General features: G+C 49.7%; 2 protein-coding genes across 2 annotated transcripts in view; one reads left to right on the forward strand and one right to left on the reverse strand.

Moving 5' to 3' along the window:
- RHPN2 (rhophilin Rho GTPase binding protein 2) overlaps window positions 1-7944 on the reverse strand; it is a 55972-nt gene extending 48028 nt beyond the window's left edge. Inside the window, exon 1 of the mRNA XM_007470945.1 lies at window positions 7864-7944. Within this exon, the coding sequence (XP_007471007.1) occupies window positions 7864-7932 (69 nt within the window). The 5' untranslated portion in view covers window positions 7933-7944. The remainder of the gene's footprint in view (window positions 1-7863) is intronic.
- An 8631-nt stretch (window positions 7945-16575) lies between these two features.
- The window catches only part of GPATCH1 (G-patch domain containing 1), a 44130-nt gene continuing 43797 nt past the window's right edge, over window positions 16576-16908 (forward strand). The window contains exon 1 of the mRNA XM_007470946.1: window positions 16576-16648. Within this exon, the coding sequence (XP_007471008.1) occupies window positions 16576-16648 (73 nt within the window). The remainder of the gene's footprint in view (window positions 16649-16908) is intronic.

The raw sequence follows: 16908 nt of genomic DNA on the forward strand, positions 1-16908 counted from the left end.
TGCCAACACCCAAAAAAGCAAGTACTGAGTAAAGCTCAGCTTCCTCACTAGCTTAGTAGGGTCTCCCACGTTGTCCGTCAGCCCACGTGGACTCTGGTATGGCATCTCGGACCCCACAGTTCTGAGGCTTGGAGGGTAAGTGAGCTACTCAAGATGCTAGAGGCAGTAAGGGTGGGAGGAGGACTTAAGCCCACGTCCTTCCTGCCACTCTGAGATGAGCCTGAGTAGCAGGAAGGTGTGGGAATGCAGGGACAGCTCGCCCGCCAACCCCCGGACACCCCTTACGTGCTTCCTGGCTGAGGGCTGCCCAGCTCAGTGCATATCTTTTGGCGACAGTGACCCACGTCCCACTCTCCCACCTCGCAGCACATAGTGGTCAGGGGTTGTAAACCCATGCTCCCACACCTCCTTTCCAAGTGGAAGGACATCTGATTCATGCCTGGCTAGTTGGAAAACCAAAGGCCCCAGCCCTGAGTTTGATTCAGGGTGAGCACCTGACATAGGACAACAGAGCCCATCAGGAGGGGCCTTCATTTTTCCCCATCAGCCTTGAACCTAGGAGGATGTGAGACTGGGCAGCTGCAGCCACATTACCACTGTAGGGGAAGTGTCTCCCCCTAAATGAAGCCAACCTAGGGGGAGCAGAGCTGAGAAACTGAGTTTTGGTGGCAGCATTTGAGCCCTATATCAAGGCAGGCCTGAAGCCATTCCTCTGGGCTTCTCAGTTACAGGAGCCAAATGCATTCCCTTTCTTGCATAAGCCATTTTTTAAAAAATTGAGGTGTAATTTACACATAATGAAATACATAGCTTTTTAAGTACATAGTTCGATGAGTTTGGATAAATGTGTATACCTATGTAACCACTATTCCAATCAGAATATAGACCATTCTCATTACCCCTCAAGGCAACCAAGACTCTGATTTCTATCACCGTAGACTTTTGCCTGTTCTAGAATTGTCATATAAATGGAATCATAGGGCCTGTATGCTTTTGTGTCTGGCTTATTTCAATAGTATGCTTTGAGATTCATCCATGTTGTTGTACTTATCAGTGGTTTGCTCCTTTTACTTGCTGAGTAGAATTCCATTGTAGGGATATACCATGGTGTGTTTATCTGCCTAAACCACTGGGGATGCGATCTTCTGGTAAAGCCACAGCTAAGAAAGTCTTAAGTAGAATACATTCACCCAGAGTGAAAACGCTATTTGTTAATATACACGCACGTGCCTCTAGGGTATAGCTAAGTTGTTCAGCTGGGAAACGGGTATTTAAGAGCAGCACCTAGGCAAAAACCGGAGTCAGCGGATTGGGAAGAAAGGAAAGGCTACCTGACCTACAACATGCAGAGACTGACAGTGAAAAGGCAGATAGGCCAGGCCACTGGGAAGGCAGACACAGGGTACGGAGCAGTCTTTCCTCCCCAGCAGGGGGTGGGGGCCCCGCTCTAGGCAGTGCCTGGCCCTTGGGTCTCCTCCACCCCAAGAACCAGTGAGGGCCTTTCTTCCACACAGCCAAAGTGAAAGCCCACACATGTAGATGTGTCTCCAGCAAATTGAGGGCACAGTGTGAACTTGAAGTCTCTAGGTCAGGAGTAAGACTGCGTGAGGGTGACCACGCAGGGTCCCCTGGCTCGTGACCCTCACGCAGGGCATGGAAGAGTGGGGTGCTTTTTGCTGCCTCTCCAGCACGAAGATATTTTCTCTGCCTTCCTTCCTAGTCATGCAACCCCTCACTCAACCACCAAGCTCTGGAAAACAGAATTGTTTTGTTTATGAGTTAGCCAGAAGCTGTCAACCAGAAAGCACAGAAATAGCATGCGATACCCTGCAATACACACAAATACATCTAATTTAACTTTTCACCATGCTGGAGATTCAGGGCACTTTGGATGAACAGAATCTACCTTTTCCGTGTCCATAAAAATTAAAACATGAATTTGGCACTTGTCAAGAGGTCTCCTGCCCTTCCAGGATCTCTGCCAGGTGCCTCCCTCTGGCGTCCCCATCCATTCACATGGGGGTAGGGGGCCACAATATGAACAGACTCCCTTCAGTCACTTCTACAAATCTGTACAGACACCTACCGTGTGTGTACAAAGTGTGTGCCACTCTACAAAGACTTACAATAACCAAAATTTCTAAGAGACAAATGTATTTTCAGACCCAACTGATGACCTGTTTATTTCAACTGCTAGGATGTACTCACCACTAGTGTGTGTGTGTGATTTTGTACACTTCTGTTATTACCCTTTTTTACAGTTTATGTTACTTTTATAAAACAATAATATTGGAGAAAAAGAAACTACTTCTGAAGTTGTAGTTGTGGATCACCTGCCTTTTTCTCCTCTTAGAATCCAGTCGAAACAGGATTTTCTAAGGCATATGGCCCTAGCGAGCTCCGTGTGTCTGACTAGCAAGGCCAGAAGGACCTGCATCTCTCCCTGTTTCTGGCGCTACGGGCGGGAGACCTTGCCCCCAGCTGGCACCCCTTGCTGCCAGTTCTGCCAGACACTCAGTCTGGCTGAGCTGCACCTGCGGTTCCGCTGTCCTCTGTGGCCACCTCCAATACAGCCTTTGTGTCACGAGACTCTAGTACCTGAGCCAAAGGAGGAAGTGGTGATCAGGCTAAAGCCAATGCCCTGTATCATCAGGTGGTGTCTTGGAATCCGTCCAAATAGCCCCAGGAAGCAAGGGACATTTACAGTGTTACAGCTCATCATGCTGACTCTCCTCTGAGTCACCTGAAAATTCTGCTCCTGCCAGGGGACCCCCTCCTGGCCAGGATCCCGCAATGTGAGGAGGAGTTTGTCCACCACGCCCTCTGGGCTGCTGGTGTGCAACAGTGCAGCTGGACAGACCCTCACCAAGGCCATGATCAGCCTGGATCCAGCCTGGCCTGTAGGGTCTGGCTCAGACCATGGTGGGATAGCGGGTGGGAAAGAGGCAGCAGCACAAACTTTTACACCCTTCCTCCTCCCTCCCCCACCCCCACCTGGAGAAACATCATCACTATCCAATAAAAATGGGGCAGGGATTTCCCTGGTGGCGCAGTGCTTAAGAATCCGCCTGCCAATGCAGGGGACACGGGTTCGAGCCCTGCTCTGGGAAGATCCCACACGCCGCGGAGCAGCTAAGCCCGCGAGCCACAACTACTGAGCCTGCGCATCTGGAGCCTGTGCTCCGCAACAAGAGAGGCCGCGATAGTGAGAGGCCAGCACACCGTGCTCTGGAGCCCGCGAGCCACAACTACTGAGCCTGAGAGCCACAACTACTGAAGCCCATGTGCCTAGAGCCCACGCTCCGCAACAAGAGAAGCCACCACAATGAGAAGCCCGTGTACCGCAACGAAGACCCAATGCCGCCAAAAATAAATGGATTCTCAAAAAAAAAAAAAAAGATGGACTGGATGAGCCCCCAGGACCCACCCTGTGCTCCTCAGACTCAGCCCAGCATGTCCCTCCACATGTGCTTATATAAGATGTACACATGTGTCTAACGTGAAATTACATCCCACTAAGATGAATGGTGCAGAGGAGGACCTAAGAGGAGCCTCTGGGTTAAAAAAAAAAAAAAAATTCTCTTCCTTCCTTCTCTGCTGGAGCCTTGAAGAAATCCAGAGTAAACAGGGACCACGAACCAGGACACAGTGAACCTTGGGGCCCTGTCCAGCCTGGAGGCTTCTGTGAACAAGAAACAACTTCTCCTCCAGCTCTTGGGTAAAAACAATGGAGCTAAATTCATTTCGGGCCATTAGTGCTCCCAGAGGATGGCGAGGCAGAGATAAGGTCCCACAATGCTGCACTTTGTACCGAAGGTCTTCTTCCCCTTACTGCTAAGGTCTTTCATTTAGGCCCTTTCAACAGCCTTTCTCTAGTTTTTTTCTAGCTAGCTTTCTCTTGGCCAAGAATAGGTTTTCCTGTGGGTTTCAGACTATAGCCCGCAGAGAGCCCTGGAGATGGGACCAGCTCTCAGGATGTAATGTCTTGGAAATGTGTATTACTCTGCATTAACTATAGGCCCAAACACATATTTTTCCAAGACTTTCATTAGGATAAGCATAAAAATCTGTTTGGGAAAAAGAAACTCCATTTCCACTGGTCATTCTTTTAAGAAAATAATTTAGTATTTAATTATTCTTATAGAACTGTACCTCTATTTAAACATATTAGTGTCGAGAAAGAAAACAAAAAGTGAGAAGCCAGAGAAGAGAGAAACATATTGTGATAGACCAGAAAGTATTCTGTATTTTTTGTTTGTTTGTTGTTGTTTTTTTTTTGCGCTACGCGGGCCTCTCAGTACTGTGGCCTCTCGCGCTGCGGAGCACAGGCTCCAGACACGCAGGCTCAGCGGCCATGGCTCACGGGCCCAGCCGCTCCGCGGCATGAGGGATCTTCCCGGACCGGGGCACGAACCCGTGTCCCCTGCATCGGCAGGCGGACTCTCAACCACTGCGCCACCAGGGAAGCCCTTTTGTTTGTTTTTAATTCAGAGAGCCCCCTGCCCCAAGCTGCTCACCCAGGAGGCCAGGGTCTGTACTGGTGTCCATGCCTGACCTGCGGCCAAACTGAGTCCGTGTCCTCGGGCTCTGTACAGCCATGTCCTGCACGACCCCGAGAAGACCCTGATTTGCCAGGGGGCCCTCTCTGCCAAAGACCGTCTCACACATTCAGGGTCCAAGACCAGCAGGCAATAGGAAGCTCCTCATTCTAAACAAACCTGGCTTCTTCTCTCCCCTCTACCCCCGTCCCCGCAGCAACTATTTTCTCTGCCCTTCTTCCACCTGTACTCCACCACAATGACTTGAAAGATTTTTCTTTGTTGTGGACCATTTTTAAAGACTTAATATTTTATTGAATTTGTTGCTTCTGTTTTATGTTTTTTGGTTTTTCAGCCGCGAGGCATGTGGGATCTTAGCTCCCCGATTAGGGATCGAACCCGCACCTCCTGCATTGGAAGGTGAAGTCTTAACCACTGGATCGCCAGGAAAGTCCCCACCACACTGACTTTTGCCCCCAATTTTCCACCTACTCATTTACCAACAACCCCCTAAAGGACTAAACCCAGTATTTTCCAGGGCTCTTCTGACTTGTCAACCTCATCTCTCCAACTAAAAAGATCTCTTCTCTCAGCTGCCTTGATACTGTCACCCTCTGGGCTTGTTTACCATCTCTCTGCCTGTCCCTTAAATGGAGGCATTATTCTCTTCTGCCTTGGGTCCTTTTTCACAATATCCCACTGCCTCCCACACTGGTGTCCCCCAAAGCTGCATCTCCAGCCAGGGTGCTCTCGTGGCTGCCGGGTTCGTGGAGTGGACTCCCCACTGGGACCACCATTCAGATGTCGCTTAGGGGCCTCAAGTCCACCACCTCTACCTCAGCCTCCTGGTTGCCCCGTCTCAGTGAGGCGCCTGACCATCCCCCCAGACACCAAAGGGCAGACATTTTGGACTCCCATCAGCAGCACTTCCCCACCATATTTGGTCCATTAGTTCTTCCCATCCCTGTTGACTGCCTTTGCTCAGGCCCTCATCACTGCACCCTCCCCACCGGGATCCCTGCCTCCAGTCTGGACCCCTGGTTTGAGTTAGGGGTGCAAGTTGTTGGAAAGGATGGGTGGTGAGGCTGTGTTTACCTAGTACTTTACATAACTGACTGAAAAGTCATCAGTAGATCGTATCGGAGTAAGACAGAGACAATATGAGGATTAACCTTCCACACTCCTCCCTGCCTGGCTCCACCATTGCCTCTCCCCCATCGCTCACCTACTGATCACTCAGCTTTCCAAGTGGTCTTTCTGTGACACAAATCTCACACGTCTGGTCCTGCATGAAGCACTTTGATAGATCTCCAGGTTCCCTTCCCATGCATCCAGGATGCATGACTCCCGAACTGCCTAGTTCCCACTTACACCTCCACACCACCAAGCGTTCACTCACAAACGCTCACAATCCTGTGCCTTCACCCATGCTGTTCCCTCTACCTGAAGTGTTCATCCTCCCCTCCTTCACCTGTATAACATGTACCTCTCATTCAAGGAGCATTGGTTTTAGGACAAACTGGCTCAGATCACACATCAGGGAAAGTTCCACATTGACACCTTTTATTAACCTTGTACTAGGAACACTCTTTGGACTACTATGACGTAGCACAATGATCATTACAAGGTCTCATTTTCCAAAGAGATGTTTCTAATTGCAAACCAATGATTCATCTTATTTTGCACCCACGATTCTCTTTATCTACCACTGGAGAAACCGCACCTGAAAAACACTCAGCTTTGCATCCTTTCACAGCTCCCTTGCCTTCCACTCAGTCCTATGCACATCCTCCCCTGGAAAACCTGTTCTGGAAGACAAGGGAACATAACCCTGGCACGTGTTCACCACCTCTTCTGCCCCTTCCTCTGTTGTTTCCCCCCAGATGCTGCTATAGGTCCAGACCTCCACCTGTTCAGAGGACAATTTGGGGAGGAAATGAAGTCCCAGAAAAATGCAGCAACTTGCTGGAGTCTACACTGCAATTTTGTGGGGGAGGCAGTCAGGGTTTGAGGCCCTAGGCTGAGATCTAGGGATTCCCAGGCCTGGCCTCCTTCTGCAATTCCATGGCCTGTGATGCTCTGTCCCCAATGCCACACATAATTAGAAGTTATAATCCTATAATTCCATGATGATGCCTTTTAACTTAAATACACCTTAAAACTACTCCTTTTTTTTTTTAACCACAAAGAGTTTTTCCAACTCTGTCCTCACCTGTTTCCAGATTCTCCTCCTGCCCATCCTCTAGGGCCACTGCTCCTCACCAGAAAGCAAAAGCCCAAAGGCAGCGTCGTGGGAGAAGGAGGAAGACGCCAAGAACATTCACTGACTGGATCGTTAGGTGTGGAACAATTGAGAATTGACTGTTCTGTGGGAAACAGTTTCACTGCCCTGTTTATAATTTCGTCCTCTGCCTTCGGTCATAGAAGTTATAAAAAAACAATTTCTCAACCCACCTAGTCAAACATGGCCAAGAGCCAAAGGCTATTTTTAGACTCATAGGGACAAGGAAGAAGGATGGAAGGTGTCCCCGTGCCTCCGGGCTCAAAAGCATCTTTGTAGCCCAGGCCTTGCAACCTACGGACATCCCAGCGACCCCGCTCCGTGAATTGGAGCCACTTTTGACGGGCTGAGCTGCGAACCTTCAGGGCGGGAGGCCACGGTATGTACCAAGCTCCCGCGGAGCCCGCACCTCCCGCAAGCCTACCCAACAATCGGATAAATCCGCTTTAGCGAAAAGTGGTGAGGGGGCGAAACCGCTGCCCTCACGTCTGCAGCGCGCACGCCCTCCTGGGCAACTAGGGGCAGAGAAGGGGGCGACGCCCGAGGTCCCCTCCCATCCTCGAAAAAGTCGAAGAGGCAAACACTGGAAGCATTCTGGAGGCAAAAGGGGAACGCCATCCCTTCTGAGGGGCTCCTATTTCCACGCGCCCCGGCCAAGCGCTCGGGTGGAAGCTGGGCTCGGGTCCCCACGCGCCGCAACGCCGAGGGCGCCAGCGCACTGGGAACCGGTCCCTTCCCCAGGGCCGCGGGACGGCCGGCTGAGGCGACCCCGAGCACCTCTCCTGGCCCTGTCCTCCGCTGGCACCTGCGCGGGGCGGCCCAGACACCACTCCCCAGCCCCGTAAGTCACCTGCTGTCGGCCGCCGGGTGCACCGCCGCCGCACCCCTCCACTCCGACCCTCCGCCGGGCGCGCCCCAGGCCAGTGCGCCCCCTCCCCCTCCAGGCCTGGTCGACCCCGGCCGCGCGCCCTGCAGCCCCCTCCACAGCCTGGGGGGAAAGAAGTCTGGAGCGCGCAGAATCCCAGCCCGCCCGAAGCCGCCCACCTTCCGAAAGTAGCCGTCGCCCTCCTTCTCCAGCGGCTGGGGGGCCGCGGGCAGCAGTGTGTCGGTCATGCTGCCAGCGCGGGAGCGCAGAACAGACTGAAGCTCATCTGCGCGCTGGCCAGAGAGGGCGCCTGGCCCCGCCCCCGCCCCGCCTCGCCCCGTCCCGCCCCGCCCCGTCCCGCCTGAGCGACCGCCCCTCTAGCTCCGCCTGAGGTCCGGCAGGGAGCCCTGGAGACCAAGCCAGGCCCGCCTAGACCACGCCCCCGGTCCCGCCCCGGCTCCGCATTGGCCGAGTGCAGCCGTGCCCCAGGGGAGGCTGGCGGAGGGGAGAGCAAAGAGCCCCTCGGCTCTTCGCTCGCTCTCTCCCAGCCTCAGGGGCTTAATCTGGGAGTGGTTGCAGCCTCAGCCCGGGAGCGCAGGGGCGGGCCGGGGGTCTCCGCTGCCACAGCGAGGCCCGGGTTGGGGATCCAGCTCCTCGTCTGGAACCGCGGGGATAAATGCAGCGAGTGGGTGAAGCTACGGCTCCTGCGCGCACGACGAGGGGACAGTGACCATAGCCGACGCCACGTCGAGGGCGCGGCGGGAGCGCTGGGCCCTGGGCCGAGCAGTCAGGAACAGCTTCCCGCCAAAAGGGATCCCGGGGCAGAGTCCGGGACGCTGAGGGAGAGTTGGCGGCGCCACCGAGGGCCTTGGCGGGTGACTCAAACCTGTTGGCACAGCGATCAACCCCCTGTCCCCCAACCCGCTCTGCAGAAACCGGGCGGATCCACTGGGAGGTCACAGATGGCGAGGGGAGAAGGGTCCACCCAAGGAGGGATCCCCAGAAAGGGTTTCGTGCCCAAGAGACTCGACGAGTACCCTTGAGCACGTTTCTTAACCACCACTTCGAACCTCAGATTTCTCAACTGCAAAATGAGTCCGGATCACCCTGTCTTGACCTGGTCCAAGGTATGGTATTACAACCAAAGTGGTGTATAAGCGCTTAGCTGCGCGGTAGGGACGCGCATAGCTTAGGAGCGAAAGGGGGACTCCTGGAGACAGGGGTCGCACCGTTCTGTCTCCCAGCTCCCCTGACCGGTGGACTGCGCGGGTAGAACTAGCAGACAGGGTGCCGGGACTGGGCTGCCGGAGCCGGAAGCCCCCCAGCGGCCACGCCCCTCCTGGCCAGCGTCCTGCAGTTCCTACCCCCTCCCCCAACTAAGGGACACCTTTGCGCAGTTACTGCTACATTTGGCCGTCGCGGTAGGTGCCACAGGTAGAACACAATACAATCTGCTTTCAAAACAAGCCAAGCGTTTCCTTTTCTTCTTAAAAAAAAGAAAAAGAAAAAAGTATGTGCATTAGGGGATGTTCAAGAGTTTAAAATAAGTGGTAGCAACAGCCAAGTAAATGTTAAAAAAAAAAAAAAAGAAACTCATCATCACTGCCGGCTCCAAGACGCAGCACAAGAAAAGGCGTTCTCTGAAAGGACTGTTTTAATACTAAGAAAGAACCTGAAGAATCTTAAGCAGCTGGGACAGGTGTTTGGGAAACTGTGGCAAATGCAGAAACTTCCCTTCCCTCTTAGGGTCAGAAATGAGTATCAAGCTAATTTCAGCATTGTCAGTCACCCTAGAATTAATTCATGGCCCTGGAAATGTACACTCCTCACCCCCAGCTGGGACTTGAAAACAACCGCTTCCGTTTTGGGGATCCTGGGGTTGCGGGTCACTCTATACTACTGCTGCTACTACTAGTAATAAAGTTATCAATAAAAGAACCTCTATTCTAGCCAGAAAGTTTGTAGATACTATGTTTAACGAACCTTCTGCAAATAAGAGAAATGAATAATCTCCATTTAACAGGTGAGAAGACCGAGGCTCAGAGGAGTGAAGTGGTTAAGGGCACGCTAGCCATTAGTGGCTGAGATCGGTGTTTAGTTCAGGTCTGCTGACTCCAGTCATTCCCTACCACTCTCAGATTTTTGTCATCTCCTTCTACTACCTTAAAGCTCCAATCGCCTTTACAGTTTGTCACATATATGTGTCACTTGTACTATTATGGACTTAATAGTCTTCTTTAAAATTACTCACTTTAAAACACACACTTCTGTCATACAATGGTTAAAGAAATATAGTTTGTATAATAAATACTATATCTAGTGCAATAACCCACAATTTTATTAGAACTGAAAATCCTAATCAGACCTGACTAGTTTTCAGAAATAAATAAATAAAAATAAAATAAAATTACTCACTTTAACACTTTATTTTAAACCACAACTATGTCATAACGATAAGCAGAAAACCAGTGCTACTTTGACCTATGCGGACATACACATAAAAGTGAATATAGTGAAAACGAAAATCTGTTATTTAATCTAGCCCAACACCTTTGCCTTCTTGAGTTGCTTCTTTTATTAAAAAGGAAGAACAAGAAAAGGAAGCCTGCTGTTAAGGACACACCAGCCCCCACCCTGATACTAGCTTCAGAGGAAAAGAAGCACTTCTCTGTGCGTCCCAACAGGCATCTCCTGGCCCTGTGAACCATCTGTGTGTCACTCCTTGAGGCTGTGCAGGACCAGACATCTCTAGACATTCTCATGGCTCCTTGCAGGGGGCTCACAGGCCTGAGCCCGTATCTCTGATCTTGCTGCGATCAGGAAATGAGAGCTGCTGCAGCTGACCCAGCAGGAGAGTAACATCTAACCTCCTATTTGTCAACCCAGTTGGTGGTGTGTGTCACAAGAACTGCCAGTGAGGCCCCTGTGCTCCTAACAAAAGAGTCGGGGTGGGACTTTCTGAGATAGGCAAAGGTTTAAAATCTCAACTGCAAACAACTATTTTGTGAAGTCCCTGTTTTACCATCTGGCTGGGGCCAGCAGTTGACTGTCCAGGTACTCAGTTTCTTTAAGTGAAATGTAAGTCACACCTCCTAAAGACCTGCTTGTTGAAAAAAGGAGCACTGGCTTCTCTAGGGGCAGCCTGATGTACATCCTCTCTTGGAGAATCTGATGAAATTTGCCAAATTAAAAGCAGAAATCACAAGTTAACCCTTAAGTGAGTGAAATTCATTGTAAATTATAGACCCAGTTTTGCAATTTTTATGAAAAAAAAAATCTTAGAAATTGAGGCCATATGGTGCCATGGAGCACTGACTTGAGAAAACCACACTAGATTTGGCAAGCTCGCCACTAGGTCACCTCGGCCAGATCCTTCTACCCCTTGTGACCTTAGTTTCCACAGCTCTGAAATATGGTCTTAAATGCATAGCAGCCATTTATTGCATACTTTATGACAGGAGCTGTGCTTTGCATACATGATCTCAGTTGATCCACAGCCCTATGAAGTGCGTACTTTTTCATCCCCATTTTAAAGAGGAAGAAGCTGAGGCTCAGAGGTCACCAGTCTGCTAAGTTAGATTGCCTGATGCAACACCATGCACTATGCTACTCTACACTGTTCCTTGAGATTTAAAAGGAAAGATATTTTGTCATATTGGAAGCAGTGATTATGGATTAAAAATAAATGAGTGGGACTTCCCTGATGGTGCAGTGGTTAAGAATCCGCCTGCCAATGCACAGGACATGGGTTCGAGCGCAGGAATATCCCACATGCTGCGGAGTAACTAAGCCCATGCACCACAACTACTGAGCCTTCACTCTAGAGCCCGCGCGCCCCAACTACTGAGCCCACGCACCGCAACTACTGAAGCCCGCGTGCCTAGAGCCCGTGCTCCGCAACAAGAGAAGCCACCGCAATGAAAAGCTCGTGCACTGCAACGAAGAGTAGCCCCCGCTAGCCGCAACTAGAGAAAGCCCATGCAGAGCAATGAAGACCCAACGCAGCCAAAATAAATAGATACATAAATTTATAATAAATAGATAAATAAATGAGTGACAGAATGGCAAAAAATACCAAGTATTGTTGAGAATGTCAAGCAACCAGAATCTCATACATTGCTTGTGGGAGTGTAGATTGGTACTACCACTTTGGAAAACTGGCATTTTCTACTGAAAAGGGCCATAAGCATAACTTATGATCCAGCAATTCCAAATCTAGGTAGAAATCCAACAGAAATGCAAACATCTGTTCTCCATAAAACATGTACAAGAATGTTCACAGGGGCACTTTTCAAAATAGCCCCTAACTGGAAACTACTCAAATGCCCATCAGCTGTAGAATGGATAAGAAATTGTGGCATATTCACATAATGAAAATGAACACATTACTATTACAAACAACAAATATGTTGTGAGCAAAATATTTTGCTCACAAAAATATTGTTGAGCCAAAGAAGCCAGAAAAAATACTGCATGATTCCATTTTATGTAAAGTACAAACAGACAAAATTAGTCTATTCTGGGATTATTGCTTCTGGGTTCTGGAACTTTTCTATTTCTTGACCTGCTTGTTGTTACACGGATGTGTTCACTTTGTGAAAATGCACAGAACTGTGTGCATATATTGTATTTCAGTAAGAAAACTCAACAGAAAAAAAATGAGTGACACTGATTCCCAAGCATATAGAGCAGGTTTCTTTGTATGTCATGAGTGACCATCCCACTGCCAGCACTGATGTGTGGTCCATAGGAACAAATTACTCCCTACCCAGATGATTCAGCCCATCTTCCTATTGGGCAGTTTCCTGAGATTTGTGCTTTTTTGCCTGTCTGAATAAGAAAGGAAGGTGTGGTGTTTAAGCTTCTACGGTTTTGCATAAAAACACATTGTTGAGAGAGTGGCGTGGACATATATACACTACAAAATGTAAAATAGATAGCTAGTGGGAAGCAGCCGCATAGCACGGGGAGATCAGCTCCATGCTTTGTGCCCACCTAGAGGGGTGGGATAGGGAGGGTGGGAGGGAGACGCAAGAGGGAGGAGATATGGGGTTTTATGTATATGTATAGCTGATTCACTTTGTTATACAGCAGAAACTAACACACAGGTGTAAAGCAATTATACTCCAATAAAGATGTAAAAAACACACACACAGAAAAAGCACATTGTTTAGGGGTTCCTGCTACCAAGAATCAGGATTATTGGGTAATTAGTGACCAGGGTTGCAGATGAAGCATCCAGTCGTTCCTTCTGAAGATCTGGAGTCAGAAAGGTTGGTAATTACTGTTTTTGTTTTGTTTCTTTAATATTTATTTATTTATTCTGGCTGTGCCAGGTCTTCGTTGCAGCACGTGGGATCTTCGTGGCAGCATGCGGCTCTTAGTTGCTGCATGTGGACTCTTAGTTGTGGCATGCAGACTCATAGTTGTGGCATGCATGCAGGATCTGGTTCCTCGACCAGGGTTCAAACCCGGGCCCCCATCCCCGGGGGGATGTGCAGAGTCTTACCCACCAGACCACCAGGGGAGTCCCATTACTGTTTTACTAAATGCAGTGATTGTCAGAAATCTAATTAAGTAAACTCTCAGTAATAAATTTATTGGGTTTTTCTTGCCTCTTTAGAAGCTATAAGCTGTAAGAAAATTATTTGGGGTAATTCAGAAATAAAATCACGGACCTTCATGATTTGTCTGGCTGTATGGATTAGTCCCCAACCTTCTTTACTTTCAATATCTACATTTATTCACACGATGATCAAAGGGTGATGCTGGGACCCTGCAGGGCTTCAATAAACAAAGATGCTTTCTCTTTGGTACATTAAATTTCTCAAGGCAGGAAAGGGGCTAACACATACAAAAACCTTTAAAATGAAAACTAAGACACTGATATAAAAATGTTTTGGAAAGAATACTATGGATGTAGCTCAAAACAAAAATTCAAGGGGTACAATGCTGTATACATGTATCCCTTCTGCTGTGATTTCCTTTGATCAGTGGCAACCACTGTTACCAGATTCTTTGGGGAGTTCACTGGAGATATAGCATATTTGTGGGTGTATTGTGTCCCTACATTGTGGATGTAATATGTTTTCTTGTTTTTTTTGCGGTACGCGGGCCTCTCTCTGTTGTGGCCTCTCCCGTTGCGGAGCACAGGCTCCGGATGCGCAGGGTCAGCGGCCGTGGCTCACGGGCCCAGCCGCTCCGCGGCATGTGGGATCCTCCCGGACCGGGGCACGAACCCACGTCCCCTGCATCGGCAGGCGGACTCTCAACCACTGCGCCACCAGGGAAGCCCTATGTTTTCTTTTAATATAAATGGCATCATCCTGTGTACTCCGTCTCACCTCCTGTTTTGCTCATTTAACAGCATATGCTGGAGATATACCCCACCAGCATTTTAAAATGCTTTACAGTATTCTATCATATAGGTTGTTCCAGTTACTATTGCTGTTAACAACTTACTGCAAATCTTAATGGCTCCAAACAAGAACAATCATTTTATTATTACCTCTCATGGTTCCAGCGGTAGCTGTACTCAGCTAAAAGGTTCTTGCTTGCGGTCTCTCATGCAGCTGTAGTCAGATGGCTGCTGGAGCTGGAGTCATTTTGAATCTTCCTTGCTCACGTGTCTGGTGATTGATACTGATTGTTAACTGGAACCTCAGCTGGGTCATAGGCTGGAATACCTACACATATCGTCTGCTCATGGCCTGGGCTTCCTCACAGAATGGAGATTGGGTTTCAAGGTCCAGCATCCCAAGAAACAGAAAGTTGAAGCTACCAGTTTCTTTTTTTTTTTCTTTTCTTTACTGTTTTTGGCCATGCCGGGTGGCTTGTGGGATCTTAGTTCCCTGACCAGGGATCGAATCCCGGCCCCTACAGTGAAAGCGCCGAGTCCTAACCACTGGAACACCAGGGAATTCCTGCTACCAGTTTCTTCAAGCTTGGGTGTGGGAAATGTTATATTGTCACTTTCACTGAATTCTTTTGGTCAAGGAGTCATGGAGCTTAGATTCAAGGGAGGGGACATGGACTCCACTTTTTGACCAGAAACTTGCCAAAAATTTTGAGGTTGTGTTTTTAAAATAATTTTTTGGGGCCTTGCTGTGAGGCATGCAGGGATCTTATTTCCTTGACCAGGGATCGAATCTGTGCCCCCTGCCTTGGGACCTCAGAGTCTTTTTTTTTTTTTAAGATTTATTTATTTATTTTTGGCTGCATTGGGTCTTAGCCGCGGCACGTGGGATCTTCACTGAGGCATGTGGGATCTTTCGTTGCAGTGCCCAGGCTTCTCTTTAGTTGTGGCATGGGGTTTTCTCTCTCTCCAGTTGTGGTTCGCGGGCTCAGTAGCTGCCCCAGGGCATGTGGGATCTTAGTTCCCCGACCAGGGATAGAACCCGTGTCCCCTGCATTGGAAGGCGAATGGATTCTTTACCACTGGACCACCAGGGAAGTCCCTAAAATAATTGTTTTTGTTAAAGTCATGTACCATGACTTATTTAATTAGTTCTTCATTCTTTTCTTCAAATTATTTATTAAGTGCTTACTACATTCCAAGCACTGTTCCAAGCTCTGAGGATACAGCAAAGGAAGAAAGAAAAACTGGCTCAAATCTGTCTTCTTGGAGCTTACGTTCCAAGGGGAGCTTACATTCCATTCCATTGGGAGAGAAAGACAATAGACATATAAATAGGTAAATCAAATTATATAAGGTGACAAATGTTGTGGAAAATATATAGAAGGGTAGGGGGTGATAGGGGTTGGTTTTTAAAATAGGGTCAGAAAAGTTTTCGCTGAGTAAGTAACCTTTGAGCAGAGACCTGAAGCAAGTGAGGCAATGAATCATGCTTGTAGTATTCCAAGCAGTGGGAACAGTGAATGCAAAGGCCTTGAGTCCAGAGTGTGCTTGGAGTGCTCAAGAAACAATCCCAATCCCAGAGATTCTGATTCAGGAGGCCTGGGGGATGGGTAGGAGGGACATTTTAGCAACATGCTAGTGATTCTCAGTCACACAGACTTCTGACCCTCATTTTGCAGACCCGGGCTTCGTTTCTCTCTTCTGTAAGAAGGAGGTTTGCGGTGGGATAACAGCACCCTATTGGACAGATGTTTGTTTCTTTGGCTTCAGTAAGGGAGCCCTCAGCGTCCCTCACCCCACCTCACAGCAGCCTTTTGCTTGCATTTTCTTTCTCCTTTTCTTCGTTCTCTTTTCAAATTTCTTCCCTTTTTTATTTTTCTCTTTATTCCTGTTTTCCTCTGCCCCCACCACGGCCCCCCGTTTCCTTCTCCTTTTCTTTTAATCTCTTCTTCCTTGACCAAGTGTTGTCCCAAGCTACCGTCACCGTGGGCATCAGGGTTCCCCTGTCTGAATCCTTTCAGAGGTCTGGAAGGGGACTCCACTTACGTCAACCTAAGGATGATATACACAGAGTGCGTGTGTACATCTGGGAGTACAAGCAAGTTCCCGAAGATGGCAGGGGTAGGACTGAGGGGAGCAGGGTCTGCCGGCAGGGGAAGTGGGGGAAGGGCACGGACCGGGTTGGGGAGGGGTGTGGGGTGGGCAGACTTCGCGGAGAACCACGCCTGCAGCTCGACAGCCGAGTGCCTTCCACCTTCTCCCAGGCGCCTCCTCCTGAGCGGCACATGGTGGAGCTAGGATGGGATGTCGTGGCAGCCAAAGCCTCCGAGACAACTCCTGCCGGGGTCCGCCTCCCACAGGACGGGTTTGAGAACCACCCGGCGCAGATCCGAGAGAGGCTTGCCGGGCGCGTTGAGCACTTTCCGCCACCTGCGCTTAGAACTTCACTGCGGTTCGCGGAGCTTAAAGCGCGGAAGGCATTTTGCCCATTGAGGCCTCCGTAGCGAGGGGGCGAGGCCCGGAAGGGAGCAGGATGGCGGCGCTGGATAGAGACAGCGACGAGGATTTGGTCAGCTATGGGACGGGCCTGGAGCTGCTGGAAGAAGGTGCGGGCTAGATTCGTCGCCGGGGCCTGTGGAAAACAGGCCGGGGGTCCAGGATTCGGGGCAAAAACGCACAACCCTGTGCCAGACCTTGTCTGGCACCGGGGGAAAGGCTCGCCTGCTGCGGGCTCTGGGAACAGCGACCGGAGAGGCGTGCACTGTGCTTGCGGGGTGCTCACGTTTTGCAGGGACGGATGGGAGGCCCGGAGGGATGGGAAGAAGAAGGATGACGAACAGGCTCGTGTGAGAGCGGGGGGAGGGGG

Source organism: Lipotes vexillifer, unplaced genomic scaffold (assembly GCF_000442215.2).
Source record: "Lipotes vexillifer unplaced genomic scaffold, Lipotes_vexillifer_v1.1 scaffold182, whole genome shotgun sequence".
NCBI lineage: Eukaryota > Metazoa > Chordata > Mammalia > Artiodactyla > Lipotidae > Lipotes > Lipotes vexillifer.